Source organism: Corvus hawaiiensis, chromosome 26 (genome assembly GCF_020740725.1).
Source record: "Corvus hawaiiensis isolate bCorHaw1 chromosome 26, bCorHaw1.pri.cur, whole genome shotgun sequence".
NCBI lineage: Eukaryota > Metazoa > Chordata > Aves > Passeriformes > Corvidae > Corvus > Corvus hawaiiensis.
The window spans coordinates 1,192,829-1,212,937 of record NC_063238.1 but is presented as its reverse complement, the minus strand read 5'-3'; the positions used below and the strand labels follow the sequence as shown (position 1 = coordinate 1,212,937).

Sequence of the window (20,109 nt, the reverse complement as noted above, 5' to 3'; positions counted from 1 at the left end):
CACAGCAAACTGCAAAAATGTACTCTAAATTCAAAATGGAATCAGCAACTTCTCTTTTGCTGAATTACTGGTCTATTACAGTTTCTATTCAAAAAGTATTTCTCAAATGTAGAAAAAGAGGCATTCTTCATAAAAACAATTAACCTTGGGCAAACCTGAGAGCAAGCAGAGAGTTACCTTCTGCCAATCGCTGTTTCCACCCTTGTGCTGCATATGCGAAGAACTCATTATTTAGAGCAGAGTTACTGAGGCGCAAAACTCCATCGCTTCCCATCTAGAAAATAAGCCAGTGGTAGCAGAAGATAGTGTCAGAAACAGCATCAGCTAAGATCACATCAAAACAGTTTCAATTAGGGGAAACAGGGAAAGTGTAGGCAGTGGGAAGAACAGAAAATGACTACTACTAAAATAGCATTTTCAGGATAGTTGTTACTGTAAGTGGAAGTGAACTAATCCAGCATCAATGTGCTCTCTTCAGTCATAAGTGTTAGTGATGATAACTCAGTTTACAACTGATGGATGTGCTTTAATCACAGCCCTGTCTTGAGACTGTGTCTAGAGGCATTGTACAATCAAAAATCGAGATCATTATTGTACTTGTGCATCTGCCTATAATATGGTACAAAACAAATTAATTAAATGCAATGATGACAGTAACTTTGCTGCTTCTAAACAAAACCTAATACTCATGTTAGCTCATAAGCTGTATTGGCCAGAGTGGATGACAGACATCCTTAACAAAAGAACTGATGTAAACTCAGCACTGAAACTGAAAACAGCTCTACTCATAACTTTATAGGCATCAAAAGTGAGAACTGTGGAAGAACATTAGAATTATCTTTATTTTCTACATCTGTCAAATATCCAGTGATAAGATGACATGAAAAGTCTTAATCACAGTATTTTCTACAATAATTTTTAAAAGCAATCCAACTATTGAGCTTTTACCATAAAACTTAAAGTATATTTTCAGGATTGTGAGGATATGTCTGTTTCCAAAGGAATTCTAATAATTGAAAAAAGTAACTATATGAAACAAATTAGCAGTGGGTACCACCTCTAGCATAATAAATAGACAATAAAAACAAATTAGCAAGTTAAAAAGAGAAGAAGCAGCAGAAGAGGTAATGTTGCTAGAAAAAACACTCCCACTATTCTACATCCTTCAAGGTAAGTAAGAGATAAATGTTTGACAACACTATTTGTAATCTAGCAGTAAAATCCAGCATGTTTTCCAGCATATTAACAGATGTTTTAGCTAAGTAATACCCTCTAGTTCTCAGTGCCTGTTTCATATAGGAGCCACAAATACACAGGCATGCCAGAAACATTGAATGATATTTCGATGTAGTTCCCTCGCAGAGCTCTACACTTCAGTAATAATACAGGCCCCGTTTTGAGAATCTTTGCTAATTTACTCATTGCCTAGTGACATCCTGTTGGGGTCTCCCCCCCTGCCATGGAGCCCTGGGAGAGGGGCCCTGGGGGGGAGACGCGGGGTTTCCCTGCCCCTGGTCAGCCTCATTCCCCATTCGTTGGTTTGTGTTCCCTGGCGAGGCCAAGGACTCTCGGGTCCCGTGACCGCAGAGTTCCTGAGCACTGCCCCGGCCATGCAGCTGGAGAAATAAACATCCCTGAACATCTACCACGAATCTGTCCATACATATTTCCTTTCCACGGGACTCCTGGTTTGATATATGCTTGTTGCAGTAATCCCCGCTGCAACAACATCCCATCCCACAATTATCTCAGAGGAATAAACCAGAAAGATGGGAAGTAGTAAACAGAGAAATAGCAATAAGCATGGACTCTGAAAAGTAGGTAATGCTAAAGGCATTTGATTCCAGCAAGAAAATGTGTGTGGTACAGAGTTCCTCAGCAGGATATGAACCTACAGTACTGCCGCCTGTGCTTTCCTGCTACATTATGGCATTGTTTTGCCAACATGTCATAGAATTTGGATTTAAGTGGGCTGGATATGTAACGTTTCTATACATCTCATGATGTGGGTTATGGAACACATGCATATTAATTACAGGTAGGCTATGACTAATGCTGAAACTAAAGAAAAACTGGAAAGAAACAGTGAAACATGCAGCAGAAGCAGCAACAAAGTAAAACCAGTGAGGTGAGAAAGGCCATAAAGAACATGTACTTATTGTATAAATCAAAGTACTATGACATATCATCTTCTTCCTGCACAAATGAGCTTTACCAGAAATACTTAAATTCCACAATTAATACATTAAAGTGGGATTTTTAAATACCAGTCCCTCTTGCACCTGAACAAACAAACCAGTACATGGTCAAAACCAGCACTTAGACAATTTTCTAGAAAGGTCAGATGCAAAGCCACAAAGAAAAGAATCACAAATTACTAAATAAACAACTCTGTTCCTCTAAGAAAGGTGTTGAAGCTACCTTAAGTTTCAATATAAAAGGAGATGAAATGGAAACACCCACATGTCAGCGTAGGTTGTACTCAATCTTCATTAAATTCAAGATTTTGTCTCTAAGCCTGGCAGTATTTTGCAGAAAAGAGTCATACAGACATGAAATTCTTATATTACAGTATTTAGCCACATTTAACTGCAGACTGTGTCTGAAAGGTATGGACCTCCTGAAACTCCATGGCTCAGCTGATGGCAAACAGTGTAGCTGTATCATCAGCCAGATCAAAAGATCTCATAGGAAAGTAATGATTTGTGGACAATAATTTTCTGTTAAATGAGAAAAATTACCCAACTTATTCTAAGGTCACACGACTATTAGATTTCATGCAAAGCTGGAATGTACCACAATAGGTGGGAAGAGGTTTCCACTTGTCAGCAGCAATCAACTATCAGATTGCATTAAACATAATATGAACTGGCAGCCAAGTATGATCGAGCTATTTCACCAGACTGCATAAATGAAGAGCATATATAAAGACTGCCAAGTTATATTGCCATGTGAATACAAGAAGAACAGTATTAGCTCCATTGTAACCCTGTTGTTGTAAGGACAGGAGAAAAGCAAGCTTTGCAGGAAGAGTTACCCCACCTTTTATTTTTGTTGGCTAACATACTTTGGAAAAAAGTGCCAAGTTTCTGGGCCCAAATTTCTTACAAAGTTTCAAAAAGAAATGGTAAGCCCAGAGCTAAATGCTAGAAAAAGGTCCAAACAAATTTAAATGTGAGCTAGTTCACCTGAGAAAAAAGCACAGGCTGGAACTTCAGAATAGAAAGCAAATGTTAGCAAGGTCATGGGTAAAGGTCATTAGCTCTTGTGGACCATAAAAAAATGCCAAGTAGTAAGTATCAGTAAAAGAAAAAAAGGAAAGGGAAACAAACTCCTGAACGAATAGCAAAAAGGGAGAATTATATTTGTTACCCAAGAGGAAAAAAAATTCTAGGTCAACTAACAATGGAATAACCATTTGTCCATTTGTGAACTGTATCAAAAACCAGATACACATGGCAGCTTATAAATACTGGGGAACTGTGTCCAAAAGACTGAAAAGGTGATGTTAAAGATGCTTAGGTTAAGAAATGTAAGAACAACAAACTAAACATGAAGTCACTGACTGACTTCATGATAGTCATTGCCTCTGATGAACTGGCAGAGGAGGGCGTTTCCAGAGACCTGTGTTCATGGGACCACATAACTCATGGAAGATTTATGTAGCTGGAACAACCAAAATCTAAACACAAGAGCACCTAATGATACAGAAGGTGGAAAAACACTAATTAATTAGAGGAGAAGTTTACAATGATCTATTAAAACACATGAAAGAAACATTTCATGCTTAAACTATAGAGGAATGTATGAAAGCAGACATCATTATCTAGACTTGGTACATATATGGATACCAATATTCAAAATGGAAGAAATAAAAAGTTGTGCAGCCCCAAACTTGCTTAGGGATTTGAGATCAAAGAAAACATTTGCTGGGAATGGAACAGGAAGAACTTATTCAACCAGAAAAAGCTCAAAGAGAAAAAGATGAGGACAAAAATGCTAAAGAAACTCATAATGGCCAAAGAGATAAAGTGAATGAAACAGAAATTTTGATGATGTTATAGAAAGAATAAAGCCCTAAGCAGAAAGTGGGTACCACTATCCAAACTAAACTAACAAAAAGTTCAATCGTTTAGCCATTTTCAGTTCATTTAAAGATTTCTACACAGTGAAAAAGAGTTTGAACAAGTTGGAACAGACAAAACCCAAGTAATTTTACATCTAGTATTTTTGAAAGAGTCCATCAGAAACAACAAAACTAACAAAGATGTTTTATGCATTTTCTCAATATGCTATCATGCAAAATCAGGCTGACATATTTTATGCTCTGTTAAACTTTGAAGGACTAAGAGGTCATCCTTCTATAATGATAGCTAACAACCTCTACTGAAATCTTTTCTTTCTTCACTTGGAGAACGCATTTTCACCTGAGCCAACAAGTTAAAGGGGAAATTTTGAAGCCACAGAGTGTATTCACTTCTCTAAGCTCTGATGATAGAGACAGCACAATTAACCACTAGCTCTAAATTAGAATTTGGAGAAACATGCCAATAAAGCAGTCTTAAATACACTGTTAATTTTTATGGTATTTGAAAAATGCTGTCCAACAGAGACAGTGTGTTAATGAGCTGGAACAACAAACATTTGTTGGAAAGTTTATGTTTTATTCTGTTGGGCTGTAAATTTCTGGTTTTTTTTGATTAAGCACAATGCTAGAATTATGTTTTCTAATTAATACTTTCATGCAGAATTCACAATGGCTTTTGAAAGTTCCTCTTTATTGAAAGCAAACAAAAAACCACCCAACCCCAAAACGTATCTGCTAAAACCCAGCATCTATTTGCATTACAAAGCAAATGTCAAACACTCTTATCAAAATGAACTGAGTAACCTTTCTAGAACAACTACTTCAATTATTTTCCTCCAAGTTTCACTGAAAATTCTCTTCTGAAAATAAGGCAGGGATTATTTTTTTAGCTCAACCTGAAGATGCACATTGGTGGTTTAGTAAGTAGACAGCAACTACTGCAACCATTACCCCTCAGTCCCATAGCATAGGTCTATACTGGTAGGTTATCTGATTTTGGCTAGAATCTTGAAAGACAAGGAATTAGTCCATTTATTATTTCTATATCTCTTTCAAATGATTCAAAATTCTCCTAATGTATTTATAAAATTTCTAATGATCCACTGTACCCAGTTCTCGTGTAGTATAATGTATTTCTTACATGAAAGCTTATGTGTGAATATCATGCCATTCAACAAGAATCATAGATGAGTTTGAGTTGGAAGGGACCTTTTAAAGGTCATCTGGTACAACCTCTCTGCAATGAGGAACACACTGAACTATCAGTGGGACACATTCATCATCAGGTATCTTAGAGCCTCACCCAAACTGACCTTGAAAGTTTCCAGGATGAGGCACCTACCACCTCCATGGGCAACCTGTTCCAGGAGGTTTTACCACCCTCTTCATAAAAAACATTCTTTGTTATATCCAATCTGAATCGACCCTCCTTCAGTTTACAACCACTACCCCTCAGTCCCATAGCAACAGGCCCTGCAAAGAAGTTTTTCCCCATCTTTTTTACAGGCACAACCATCCCAATTCTCTTAGCCTTACAATAAAAATACCAAACAAAACCAAACCCAAACAAACAAAAATACAAATATAAAACCAATCAAAAAATCAGCAAGAGAAGTGAAGATTCATCCATATGAAGAGTCCAGTACCACTCATTTTTTATACTCTTTCTAAAAATTGCTACTAACTATTTTATCCTGGGGGAAGAAAAATCCTGTAATTCACATACTTTCCCAAAGGTATGTAAAAGAAATTATTTACAAAAGATGGAAGATATTAGAAGATACATTTTGAGGCTTTTGCATTAAAGCTTCCAAAATATTAAAAATGAAAAATTTAGCAGCATTTATAACACACACAGGAAACATTATGTTTTATTTATGTGTGTGGAGAGACACCACTGTTTTGTAACACGAATTTGTAAAAAATGCAGTGCTCTGGTGCTGGGCACCAGCATCCCCCTGACCTGTGATGCTTGTACAGTGCCAGTGGAGCATCTGAAGATGCAGCAACTTTAGTGACTGATATTCTGAAGGCAAACACTTCAGAGAGCTTTATGCTCAAGTATTGACTTGTTCTACATCATCTGAAATGAGGGAACGAGGACAACAGAGACCATGTGAAGAACCTCAGGAAGGTGTTGGTAGGTATGATACCTGCAAAACCTACCATTTTCACTGTTCATGATCTCCCTCCACCTTCACTCTAAGAATATTGCCAGACATGAGACTGAGTGGATCAGAAGCAACAAGGAAGCTGTAGAAATCATCACGGAACCTAGGGAACGGTTGATATTTTTATCAGCAGTGACAGACATATACTGGTAATGAACTTGTGGTTTAACAGGTGCTATGGCAGAACGGCGTTGTCATCTTCACCATGTGGTGATGCCCCAAGAAGGTTTAGAGATATGGCAATAGGTAAGCAGTGATTGAAAACAGCCCTTGTGGAGGAAAGGAATGTGCTCCATAGACAGACTTGATGATCTCGCCAAAATTTGAATGCTGCACTTATACACATGGCCCAATAGTATGGGCAAATCAAATTCAAATAAGTCCTGTTCTGTGATCCACTGCCAAAATAAGTTTATTTATAAAAGGAGGGGTTAAAGAAGAGGATAATGTGATGGAAGTGGTACATTTATTTCAGTCTTTGATGGCTGAACACTAATGCAAGAACTGCAAACGGTACGTAGGAGGACTTGGAAGATTTAGCTGACAATTGACATTTTTGACTTAACTGGCAAAATGATGATCTGATAATTCATGACTGATAGTAATATAAAAGATTAAGGTTGTTTGTGATAAAAGAAGAAAAGAAAGAAATGATAACAGAATTTTAAAAATGTGTTTTAAGTAGGCATACTTTCATAAATGCAGAATTCGTTGGAAGAATCCCGAAGAACATGGTGCTAGTGAAAAAGGAGTTAAAAAAACTGTCACAGTTCTTTAAATAAACAATGCTGACCACATGGCATGCAAAGCCTCCTGCAAAGGAGTAATGGGGGTTGTACAATAAGACCACATTGTCTTAGTTAGGATCTCACTGTTGATCTCACAGCATGTAGGGAATGGAAACGAGGTCAACTTACTAAGCAGGAATACCACAGCAGAACATGGTATAATGGGCCAAAATTAGACACAGTTGGAAAGGGACACATCAAACTCCAGAAGAAATAATTCTGTAAGTACATTAAAGCAAGAAGATGATGAAAGAAAAAGCCCACTGTGCAACACTGGCAGAAAACTAGTTGAATACAGAGACAAAGCTAATGCTCATACTTCCTTTCTTTTGCATGAACCTTCACCACAAATCTACTGGGTTGAGGTGCTTAATACAATTAATACCTGCAACAAAAGGCAAAAAACTGACCTTGAACAAGCAAGGAGTGCAATACATATTACTTAAATGCATTCAAATCATCTAGGCTTGATAGTCTAGCCTGTTAAATGTCCAGATATGAATCTGTTTCAGAATTGTTAAAAGATGGATTTTGAAGAAATGAAGAGTACAAATGCAAAATCATACATGCTAGTTATACATATATAGTACACAAGTGTCACCTGTGTCTAAAGAAGGGTGTAAGAAAAGCTAAGGACTTACAGACTTAGCCAGCTTCAGAAGTCTATGGCCTACACACAGCCCATTCTTTTTTGTGATAATGTAAGGTGTCCTAAGATACTGATATGGACATATTCTGGCCAGACACAACCCAGAATCTACATGGGACCTTTAACATTTTGAAGAAGTTAAGTCCTAGCCTCTCAGCTGACCCAAGAAACCTGTGTTTAAATACCTTGCTTCTTCCACCTGTCTTCATGCTCTGGAAAATATGTTCAGTGGTTAAAGCACAAGATAGAATCACAGGATCATTTGGGTGGAAAAGACCTTTAACACCATCGAGTCCAACCATTAACCCAGCACTGCCAAGCCCACCACTAACCCATGTAAGGTATCACAGTACACACAACTGCCTGGAAATTAACCAGGAGCTGAGCAACAGCCAACACAGATTTGTCAAGAACAGGTCACATCAGATCAGTCTATTTTCCCTCTGACAGCATAAAAGAGATAGAAGTGAAGCAGCACAAGTTGTGTATCTTGATCGTAACAATGCAGTGTTGTTCAACATTTTCTTAAGCAAAGCCAGGATATTTAAATTCTAATTAGGTTGCCAAAGAACTACTCAGGGAACAATTGTTTATTTATTATCAACTGGGAGTCTATATATTCAGAGGCACGATAAAAAGATGGAAGTAATTTGAAAATAGTATCAGTCAGAGAGCGAGTACACTGAAATGCACAACCTAAATTCAGAATTCTCTTGATGGTTTTGTGAATTACTTTGGAAACAACAGGGATAAGCAGGGCATTGCAATAGTGGCAAATGCAAAGTTTGACACTCTTGTATAATACGCAACTAGAGAAATACAAAATGAGGAAACGAAGTGGCTATGCAATGGTTCTGTAGGAAGGTACTTGTACTGATGGACTGTTCACAAACTGAATATAAATCAACCTTGCAATTGCAAAGAAGATGAGCACAACACAAACAGGAGTACTGTGTAAAAGCAGAGGAATGAGTTTTGCTCTCCTTGGTGTTATCACTTGAGTTGGAGTAATATATTCAATTCTGACTGATGTAACTCAGAACCCATACAAAATGCAAACAAGATAAATGAGGCTGAGAACAGATTTAAGGTCCTAGATCTAAAAAGACTGCATTAATATGAGCTGTTTCTCAAGAAAAAGAAACAAGGACACAGCAATCTCCACACTACACGTAGATGCCAAAACGAACAAAGAGTAACAGTCAGAAATGCAGCAAGAGAGATTCAGATCAGACCCTGAGGAAAAAACTTTCTATCAGTGAAAACAATGAAGCACTAGATTTCTTTGGGAGAGGCTGTGAATTCTCCACCACTGAACAGCCAAAACCAGTTTTAAACAATATAAAGAAGAGCAGACACTGTTGATTTTGCCTTAGTGCAGAGAAGACAAGATAAATTGTCCTTTTTTGCCTTGTTTTCTACTTCAAGATGGTATATCAAATTGCCATCTATTACATCATAATTAAAAAGAAAACTAAAAGTGCTCCTGCGTATGTTTAATTTCTGACCAATTGCCAATATCCATTTTCAAAGAAAGGTGCTTAAGAGCCAGTCCTTGCAATCTGGCTTCCAGGCCTCTAACCTCTTAATGCCCTTCCAGTGGAGTCCCTCTATGCAGTCTAATATACCTGACCACAGCCCGTGATTCGTATCTGAAAGAGCTTTGGACAGAATGACCTTCAGAAACACTGTGATTTCATAAGATAATGGCTTAGCTCGCCTGCATGCAATTAAAACCTTAGATTACACTCAGTTTCTGGAACCTTCACTCTCAAACCCGTTGTATCTGCTACCAGTTATGCTTCATGATGGCTGGAAGGATCCCAATTAATGAACAACTTTTTTACTAGCAGTTGATAGCTTGAGGCACGTTAAAAGTCAAGGTAGATACTTTCTGCCTTGAGGCTGAGTGTGGCAACCCTGTGGAAGAGATTTCTCATTAAGCCCAATGAGAAAGAGACAGAAGAGACAGACATTCTCATTGGGAAATACTGAATGGCTGCAGACAGTAGTAGTATTATAAGGCCATATACTTTCTCCATACGAATGTTTTTCGTAATAAAATGGATGAGATACTAAAAAGTGGAACAGAACTTATTACTGTATGTGCTCCTTTAGGTCTCTGGACTGTTCATGTTCTGACTGACACATTCTTCAGAAACTAACAAGATCTGCTTGCACTTATGAAAGCCTGAATTCTCTACAATAATGCAAAACAATCATTATCCTGTTCAATACTTTGGCTAATGACCTGGGAACCAATTATGTCAAGGAGTTATCCACAGCTAGGGCTTTCCTTGTTAAAGAATAGATGGCAATTATAAAACTTAACTTCTATCCATCAGCAAAATACTTTTAAGTGAGCTCGCATGTATTTCTAGTATGAAAATAATTAAGTTTCTCCATTTCCTATAGAATAGTGCTGACTGTTCAAGTATGCCATTACCTATCTAAAAGTCATTTTTCCACTTATATAACTACTATTCAAAGAGACTGTGATAAATGGGACCAAACTAAAAGGATGCTCTAACAATTGGCAAGTCTATAAAAGAGAATGAGTGTGAATGCACTTGGATCAAAAGGAAAAGCAGTTGTAGTTGTTACAAAAAATCTGTAAGTTCTGTTAAACAATGGCTGCACTTCTGATGGTAGTGTTTCTGCTACGCAACTCAATGCTAAGCAGAGATACTGTATTTTTCAGCATTTAATCATATCTGAGTGGTACCATATGGTAACAACATCAGATCAAAGCAGAGGTTGAGCTAACCCTTGATAATTGCAAGGAACAGATTATGCAGATAAAGCTTGTGAAAGACCACATAATAGCCAATTACTAGGAAAGCTGTCAAATAAAAGTTTTCTATTTAGTTTAGCTGGCATAAGACTGAGAAAGGGAATTTTAATGTCCATAAATATTTCAGACTGTTTGATCTAACTGTGGCTGCTACTCATATATATGCATCCACCATCTTCTATTTATATCAGTTAAACTGTGGCAGCAATCAATACTAACTTTTAGTATGCAAAAGACTTCCATGGGTTAGTTGTCTATTGTATGAAATACAGCAGTTGATTGTATTAAACTTGACGCTCTTCACTTTTAATTTTGTTCTGGTAGATTAAAGTAGACTCAAGTCCAGTAATTTTTCTTTAGACATTTTTATGGCTTGTGCATAAAAATTTTAGTGCCCTTCTCTGGATTATTTCCACAGCTTCTGAACTGAACTGGGCATGCTGAATACTGAAGATGATGACTTAATATTATTTATTTAATGAAAGGGTATTTTCTTTAGTGCAGCCTCCCTGGTGGTGTTGTTGCTTAAAGGTTGACTGAACAGATGTTTCTGCTGAGCTGTCCATAATCATGACCATATTTTCAAATTTGATTTAGATTTTAGAAATGGAATAACCCACATAATTTCCAGCACAAAACGGTGTATGCTTTCCTACACTAAATCAAAGAATGGTTTGGGTTGGAAGGGACCTTAAAAGATCATCTAGTTCCAGCCCCCTGCCATGGCCTGAGACACCTTGCACTAGGCCAGGTTGCACAAAACCCCATCCACAGGAAGTACCTGTATGTGTGATAGATAACCTATCAGGTTAAGGCACAAGCCTTTCATTTATCTCAGACCTGGAAGAACCACATTGAAAGTAATAACACGTTTGTGTTATTGAACTATAATAACACACTTCAGATGGAAATAAAAATCAATTAGTTTTTAATATATCCAAGGATGGAGAACTCACAGCCTGTCTAGGCAGCCTGTGCCCTCACTAATAAATGTTTTACTTTATGTCCATATGAAAGCTCCTGCCTTTTGGTTTGTACCTATTGCCTCTGGTTGTGTCACGTCCTTTTATACACATCGGTAAAACTGCCCCTGGCTCTTCTCTTATCTAGGCAAAGTCCTAGAACTGGACAAGGTACTCTAGGCGTGGCCTTATGAGCGTGGAGCTACATGGGATGGTCTGTTAAACTCACATCACAATGGCATTCACGCCACTGCCTCTTCTCTCACCCCTAAAATCTGAACTAGACCCTAATCCACCCTATAGAAGAGGTCTGCACACATGGTGGTCCCCTTGAGGGCAACAACCACTCTCATTTTCTTCTCTGCCTGTCTTTTGTTTCAAGAGAAGCAAAAGCTTGTCAACAGTTCTGATATACATAAAACAGAAAGGAAAGAGAAATGTGCAGAGAAAGGCATGGTGTAATACTGGAGAGAAACAAAAATAGGAGGGGAATGAATAGTTAAGGAGTCGGTAATTACCAAGTTTAATACAAAACACTGATGATTTCAGGTCTTGAGGACACAGATGGTAGGGACGTGGAAGAAGTAATGCAGCTGAAGACACAGAGTATTTAAAAAAGACAGGCCTTGCAAAAACCCACAGCCACAATACTGCTTCTTTGCCTGAAGATAAGCAACACTCAGAGGCTCATCTCAAACAGAAAAATGCACACATTTACACAGTGCTATGACTGATGAAAAATCCATCCTTTCTTAAGTCAGTTACCATGTATTTAAAGCCAACAATGGCAGAGTTTCTGAACAGGAGATTTATAAACAGGAATATAAGAAAAATACTCCTGACAAGATGTAATTATCAGGACCTTTTTGCTATTGTGACCACAAAATAGCCACACTAACACTGAGAAATACATGAATGGTAAGAGACACATCCAACACTATATACATACATAAATACAGCAGACAGCAATAGATGGTCTGACTCAAGAGCTGCTGCCGGAACAAAGTCAGCCATCACAACTTCAGGTCTGGGGAGGTGACATGGATAGATATCAAATCATCCTATGGCTCTCTCAGCAATTCTGATGTACCTCAGCTTGGGTGTTCATGTTCACTCTGTATAAGCTCTCTTCCATGGGTCTCACCTTTTCACAGCAAAGGGTAACATGACCCAGAATATGGCTAGTTTTCCTCAGTTCTGATTATGAAGTTATCAATCTTTACCAGAAAAGCTCTTTGTCATTCCCACTTGATCATCGACATAAAATAAACAGTCTGCCTTCAAATACAAAATGAAGAGACAGATTTTGAAGACAGATGGTGAAAGTGATTCTGAGTATTACTTTAGTCCTATAAAAAATAACCAGATTAAACTTCGAAGTAAAACATCAAAGAATGAAAAAGAAAATATCTCCTACTACAGGAATAATTGCTTCAGACATGAGGAGAAAAGCAAGAAGCATCTTTTAGAGAAAGAAACAAAGACCTTTTCCATCTTCACTAAAGTGGGAAATATGCCGAGTAAGACTGAAGAATTGCAAACATATGTTTTCAAAATGAAATGTGACTTGTTAATTTAGACCTTGTCTAAATCAAGAAGACAAGTGGGATAGCTATATTCATTCCAATACACTGTAGTGTCAAAAAAGACAATAGAATCCAATCTGTTGGAGCTCAGATGCAAGAAATTAGATGAAGAATTTTAGGCAAGTAATAAATCTGGCAAAATGAAAAGATAAAGCATGTTTTAAAATGAAACAAAACCCAAGCAAAATAGAAAAAAACATGCAGCAAACAGTACCTTCTAACTGCATTCAAATTCTAGAAGTAACAATTAAAAGCTTTTTCTCTAATACATACTTCACATAATTAGTGAACCCCAGCATGTCAGAACACACAGCAAAAAGCAAATATTTATTAAGGTACTAGAAAAGACACATAAGCCTGGGGGGAAAACAGGCAAAATAGAAAAACATACATGGATTGTGACCAAGACAAGCATGTATGGAACTTGTTTAAGGTAAGATGACTAGAGAAAGTTAAACAATATTAAATTATCCAAGAATGCTCATATTATGTGGAGAGTGCAGGAAAAGGGACATAAACAGCCAGGGTTTATTCACCTAGCTTTTAATTAAAATTATAGACTTATACCTTTGAGCCCAAGAAGCATAAGGTGAGGGGAAGTTACATGTAAGCATCTAAAATTAGTCAGGCATCTTTGATGAGTGTCAAAAATGAAAATCCTGCCTCCAATTCCTTTTTTCTAGGCATTAGAAAACACTGTCCTTCCATGCAAACAAATGGCTGCATGTCCTTAACACAAGACAAATAAGCTAAATGAAATTTGAGTCTAAATAATTCAAAGAACAGTAATGTTGTGAAATAATTAGGAAAAAAAGTCTCAACTTCTTTTTTCCCTTTTGTATTTAAGCCAAACAAATATATTGGAAAAGGGTAAGGGGAGGGAAAGGCGATGGGAGAAGCAGAAAGAGGGTGAGAGTTAAGGGTGAAGAGGGGGAGAGATTGCTGCAGAAGCATGGACGGATCACTTCCGCTCACTCTTCTTTTTGCTGCACCTGCATCCAACATCCTGTTTCCAGTCCCTGGCTGTCTTCAGATTCAGAACGGTAAGGAATGTTCTGTTCTCCATCTAATTCCAGTGCAGCCCTACAGTGGCAACACTGGAGGCCCTGCAGACCGACTCACATCACTTAATGTGATGTGCACTTTGCAAGGGAGGCACAGTTGGAACACTACACACTGCAGTACTGCAGTGCATCCTTCACAGCTCCATAACTTGGAACACGTCAGTCTCTTGTGCCCATATATGTTACCACTTATGTCCACACATTAGTTATACTCTCGTAACACAGCTCCTAGCACAGTGTTTTAAAAAGGCACTTATGTGAGGCACTTACTTTCCCACTGGAAGGGGGGCGCTTTATCAGCTCTCTTTCTAAAATACTAGTAATTCTGTCAAATGTAAATGGGGCTTGCATTGCATTCAAAGTCCTCTTTTTTTTTAAGCACTAACAGCTGTGCACCGTACTTTATAAAACTTGCTTGAAGGGAACAAGAGGGGAACTAAAAGCTTCACTAGTCTGCATCAGAAGAACAACCTTGAGTGAAGGGCCCCTCACACATCAGAAGGACTTAAGGGAAAGGATGCTGCAGAGACAGCTGTGGCTCTTGTATTTTTAGCTTTCAGGGGGCACAGCACCATTGCTGTGTCCTACTAGATGTTCCAGCTGAGTTTAGCCTTGCTACAGACAAAAGCAAATGCAATAGTTCTGCTAACACCTCTGCAAAACTTGTTCTTAAAGATGAGATATATTTTAAGCGTGACAAGAGCTTGTAACTAGAGCTTTAGAAATCAAACAAGAACTTCCACAACATGGATGCGACAAGGTGGAAAACACCGCATCACACTTCTGAAACACAGTGACCAAGCCTGCAGAAACACAAAACCATGACACTTAATCAAAAATGTAAAGCTTCCTATTCAGATATGTAGACATACTGATACTAAGGAGGACCTCTAGGGATTACTGCAAACAAGCAAACAAGAATTCCATTACCACATCAATCAGAGCAGCCAGATTGCAATGCAATTGCAGTGAGCCTTTGTGGACTGCCTAGGGAAGCTAAAGAGTAGCTTTCCTGTAGCTAAAGACAACTGGGATTTTAAAGTAAAATGCTTCAGCTTTCAACTCAGTAAAGTGAAGCTGATGGTCGCTGTTAATACATGACTGTGAAATACACACATACGCCATCCATACAGGTGTGTTAGGTAAAATAATATTAACTTGCTCTTAAGGACAGAGGGTCAGTTACAAACAGTAACCTGTTTGAAAACCCTTGGCTAGCTCAGCTCGGGAATCAGACCCAGAATCTGATTGAAAAGGCAGCTTAAATCTTCGGAATGTCTATATATATCTAGTCTGCAAGATACCTGCATTAAAACTACCCTAATAAAGCTGTACAAATAAAGCACATTACAACGACACCATGCTGTCCACATCAACCAGTAAAACCGAAGAAAAAATGTCAGCTAAAGGGAGAAATGTGACATAAAATGACCTTCAATTACTGCACACACAAGGGTGCCAATTTAACAGCTTTTTAAATCTGCTTAGGTGCAGATGACATATGTTACATTTAACCTTCAATTGCAAATGTTCTCCTCTGAACTAAATGCTTTTGTCATAACCCTAAAACTATTTCAGTGTAAAACTCAAACATTTACAGGAACATAATAATAAATATTTGAAAGCTACTGATGATAGAGAATGGAAAAGGACACAGCTAAAGGGTTGTAGTATCAGCAAAAATGGCAGCTAAGCAAGATAAGGTAACCATTTAACTACCACTACACAATAATTCCATGGAAAGAAACATAAAATAAACCTGGAAGCAAATAATACACACAGCAGTAATTTCTGCAGTTGGTCTTTTTATAAAGGAAATTCTGCAAAATACCAATGGCAAGTATAATCCTCAAGCACTGATGAAGTTAATAAAACAAGCAGGGAGATGGTTACATTGCTACAAGAAAGAAACTGTGTAAATCAAGCTTTGCTTACTCTCTTCTGATATAAAACAAATATACAGCATGATACGTACTAAGTGTTCAGAATGTCAGATACCAGACTTCTCTTCTTGTCTTTTACAAAGAAAAGAATATTTTGCAATATTCATTACCCACTCTCCACCACAGAATTCCAGCTGATGTGCTTGGGAGTTGGAGTAATTTTGCACATCAAAAACAACTGTTACCTTTTGCTATCATTGCTCAAACTGTAGGAACAGATATTAAGCTGATTCATACTGCATGAAAACAAAGAGGTTTGCATTGGAGTTCTGTAGATAACCTCTCCCAGAATTACTTCTTATTATTTTAAACCAGAGTAAATCACTAACTGACATCACCCTGTGCCTTTTCTCAACACAAGGTGAGAAGGAATCTTTGCAAGGTGACAGAGTCAAACTGGAAGTGCCAGCACCAACCCAAATCAAACAAGCCAAGACAGAAACACAGAACCTGCAGCAACCTTGAAATAAAAGGATACTGTGATGTTATTGCATAGCAATACTAGCACTGACCCAAGAGACAGGAATTATTTTGGGATTCACTGATTTAGAAATTAAAAGAAAGAGAATAAAGTGGGTTTTGACCCATTTTAGAATCCTTTGAATTGTGCATCATGTTTTTCCTTTTAGTAGACTGACCTGCTACAAATGTGAAATATTCACAGGCCCTTCTGCAATACTACCTGACTTAGGTAATTCCTTAAGAATACTGAAGTTTTTAAGTAACTAACTTTAATATCTATAAACTGTACATAAAAGAAAATTGCTAAATTTCATTCATTAAACAAGTAAAGATGAGACAAGATATAGCTATTACTGGGATTTTTCTCTACTGTTTTAAATGCTCTTCCTGAATAGATTTGGTCTGATAAAATGGCACTGCTACCTAACACACACATCTGAGGAGGCTTTGCAGTGTTTTTCTAGGAAGAAATTCACATCCTGTGTGAAAGGGCAGGGCAGGTACAAATCACAAGAGGCTAAAAAGAGTCTAATATTACCAGAAGAGAAAATGATAAACAAAATTAAATTCTCAAAGATCAGAAAGGTGTTAAGCAGTCATAGAGTCTGGAAAGAAAGATACTTTTTTTTTTTTCCCAGAGCATTCAGGAAAGATCTTTTTATTTAACTCTCTCAGGATTAGTAAAATCACTTCAGCTTTCTGCTACTCTTCAGGTAAGGCTGCACTTCTCTTCTTGGAAGCTAAGTAGGTGGGTGTGTTTCCCTTCCTTTTGCCCATACTCCGGTGTTAAGAGCAGAAATTTGACTTTCCAGAAGCACCAAAAAGGAAAGCTGGTGTAGACACAATATTGCCAACTGCTATTCCTTTTCAGCAACCTGTTGTACAGATCTGTTACTCATCCTTGCACAATATACATTGGTTAATTAAAATTTAAAGACTCACTGAAGCCACACAGCAATCTACCTACAGAGAGAAACTTCCTGCTTTGAAGGTGAGTTTTACTGAGAGGTGGTCAAGAAAGCTTCTGTTACACGTAATTATCAGCTTGATGTATCAATGTCAGAGGCAGGTATTTGATGAAAAATCCATTGATGTTTAGCTGTAGAATGTTCTAATTAGAGCTGTAAAGAGAAACACTTTGCTGGAATTTGTGATAACTGAAATCTCTTGTGCAGACACTTTTCATATCGCTTCTACACCTGCATGTTTTCTACATCTCCAGCTCAGTCATATAGATCTCCCAGGGAATCACTCAACAGGCTTCTGTATCCGCTGAGCTTCAAGGATTTTGAGCCTTTGAATTCATACAGATTAACAAAGAGCTGAAAATCTGCATGTTCAAATTTCAGTCATGAGGTTCCCAGTATCCAGTGATGCAAGATTTTGGAGTAGTCTGCTAAACAGACAAGTCTGGGACATGGCTGCTTCTCAGGCACTGATCTCTTCTCTGTGGTGACCAGTGAAAGGACCTGAGGGAATGGCCTGAAGTCGTGCCAGGGGAGGTTTAGGTTGGATATTAGAAAAAAGGTTCTTCATCCAGAGGCTGTTTGGGCACTGGAGCCGGCTCCCCAGGGAAGAGCTTACAGCACCAGCCTGACAGAGTTCAAGAAGCATTTGGACAGGGCACATGGTGTGATTCTTGGGGCTGTCCTGTGCAGGGTGAGAAGCTTGACTGGATGATCCTCATGGGTCCCATCCAACTCAGGACATTCTATGTTTCTATCATTTGAACAATGTCTACATACTAATTCCCTCTGAACCCAAACCAAAACAAATAAAATCCTTGATAAAATGCATCTACCATAACTGCCAACTTGCTCCAATTTCTTTCATAGGCATTTTGAATACAGAAAATTACACAAGGCCTCGTTGCTATTAAAATTTAAACTAATATACAAGCTGAAATCAATTTAAATTGTGAATATAACTCATGATATGGTTTATCTTTTACCAAGGAAAAAAAAAGGGCAATGATCCTATTCTTCCACTTTGTCAAAAATCTAGCTGGAGTAGGAAAAATGACAGCATGAACATCAGAAGAGTTGTTCTCAATTTCTTCCATTCTGGGACATCTTTCCTAAGGCTTTCTGTTCCATGGGCTCCAATAGCTCCCCAATAGCAACTAAAAAACTTGAAAACAAAAGAAAGATCAGAAAACACATCCCAACAAGCTCCTAACTTGTCCCTGAACTCTTCTTGAACACACGAGACTAACCAAGGTTGGGACAGAAGTAATTTATTTACAATAAACACTTGCACACAAAAAAATAGAAAACCTCAACTCCCTTAACTAATGGTTTCTAAAAATGCTTATTCAAACTGACATATGCATGACAAGTTTTGGCTGAGTACGATTTAAGGAGGAGGAGTTATACCACCCAGAAAAATGGTGTTTATGACAGAAATGACAAAGAATCATTCATCACGGGATTTTTCTATGTGGAGCTGTAATAAAGCCTAAATGAGACTGCACTTCACTAGTAATTTATTTCACAGATCACTATATATACACAAATAGCATAACTCTATTACATTTTTATAGTGCCATTTATTACTGTACTTCACATACTATATCCACATGGCAACACAGAAATGCAGCTTTCTCTGGGGAAGACAACAGCAGCCAACTGCAGAGCAGCACCCTTCTGAGCCAGAAGAACAGAAATAAGAATTCTCAGACGAATCAAGAAAAAGACGATATAAAACAACAAAACTGAACCCCCAGAGATGTGCAGCTAACTCAAAGAATAGTGTTGCACCATTTTTGCTTGCCTGATACCCCATTTGATTTAGAAAGTAGAAATAAGAGGAAAACTGAATACCCTTGCCTTGTTCAGTCAGAGTGACCAACAACAGAGACCCCACCAGTTTTTTCCAGAATTTCCCTGGCTGAAATTCTCTCTCCTTTTACTTGATCCTTGAGCACTACACTGGCATTTTCCACTTGCCATGGGAAGGAAAAGAACATCAGCTCAATTGCTTTCATCAGTCTGTATCTGGGATGCCACACTTTAGGCATAGCCAAGGATGTATTCTCAAGACATCAAGAAAAGAGATGCATTTCTTTCTCTGCTATGACTTCTGCAAAGTGAAGGTTCAGGGCTATTCCACTCTCCACCAGAAAACAATTTTCAAACTATCACACTTAGAGGCCAAACATTTCCATTACACTTCCAGAGATGACTGGTGACTCCTGCCTTCCAAATGCAGGTGAAAACCTGGTATGCTACACAAATCCACAGAATGCTGTGAGAAGATGACAGATGGAAGGACACCTGCAAATGTCTCATCACAATGTTTGCTTGTGAAGTAACAGTGTCCAATTATGTAGTGTTGGGCCTCTGAAATAACGTATTATATGCATTATTTGAATGCCTTTTGAAATAAAAGTTAAAAAAATGCATTGCTTTTAACTAGTGAGGCATGTTTAAATTCAACAAATATTCTCTTGATTTTCTTGCCAAAAAACTCTGCTGTAAGAACACTGATAAGAAGGTAAGTGGCTTGTCAGCTGTAGATACTCCATTGTTAAAAATAAATTTTAATGTAAAAAACTTCTAAATAAAGACCCCATACTTGAAATGTAATTTATGAACATTGGGT

General features: G+C 37.9%; 1 protein-coding gene across 7 annotated transcripts in view; it reads right to left on the bottom strand.

The window, feature by feature from the left end:
- The window catches only part of ASXL3 (ASXL transcriptional regulator 3), a 127,886-nt gene that overhangs the window by 19,279 nt on the left and 88,498 nt on the right, over window positions 1-20,109 (bottom strand). For 6 of the 7 annotated variants that reach the window (XM_048286264.1, XM_048286262.1, XM_048286263.1 and 3 more), the window contains one exon: window positions 178-274. In XM_048286264.1, the coding sequence (XP_048142221.1) occupies window positions 178-274 (97 nt within the window). Of the gene's footprint in view, window positions 1-177; window positions 275-20,109 lie in introns of those variants that run through there. The other variant, XM_048286270.1, reaches the window with a different exon arrangement.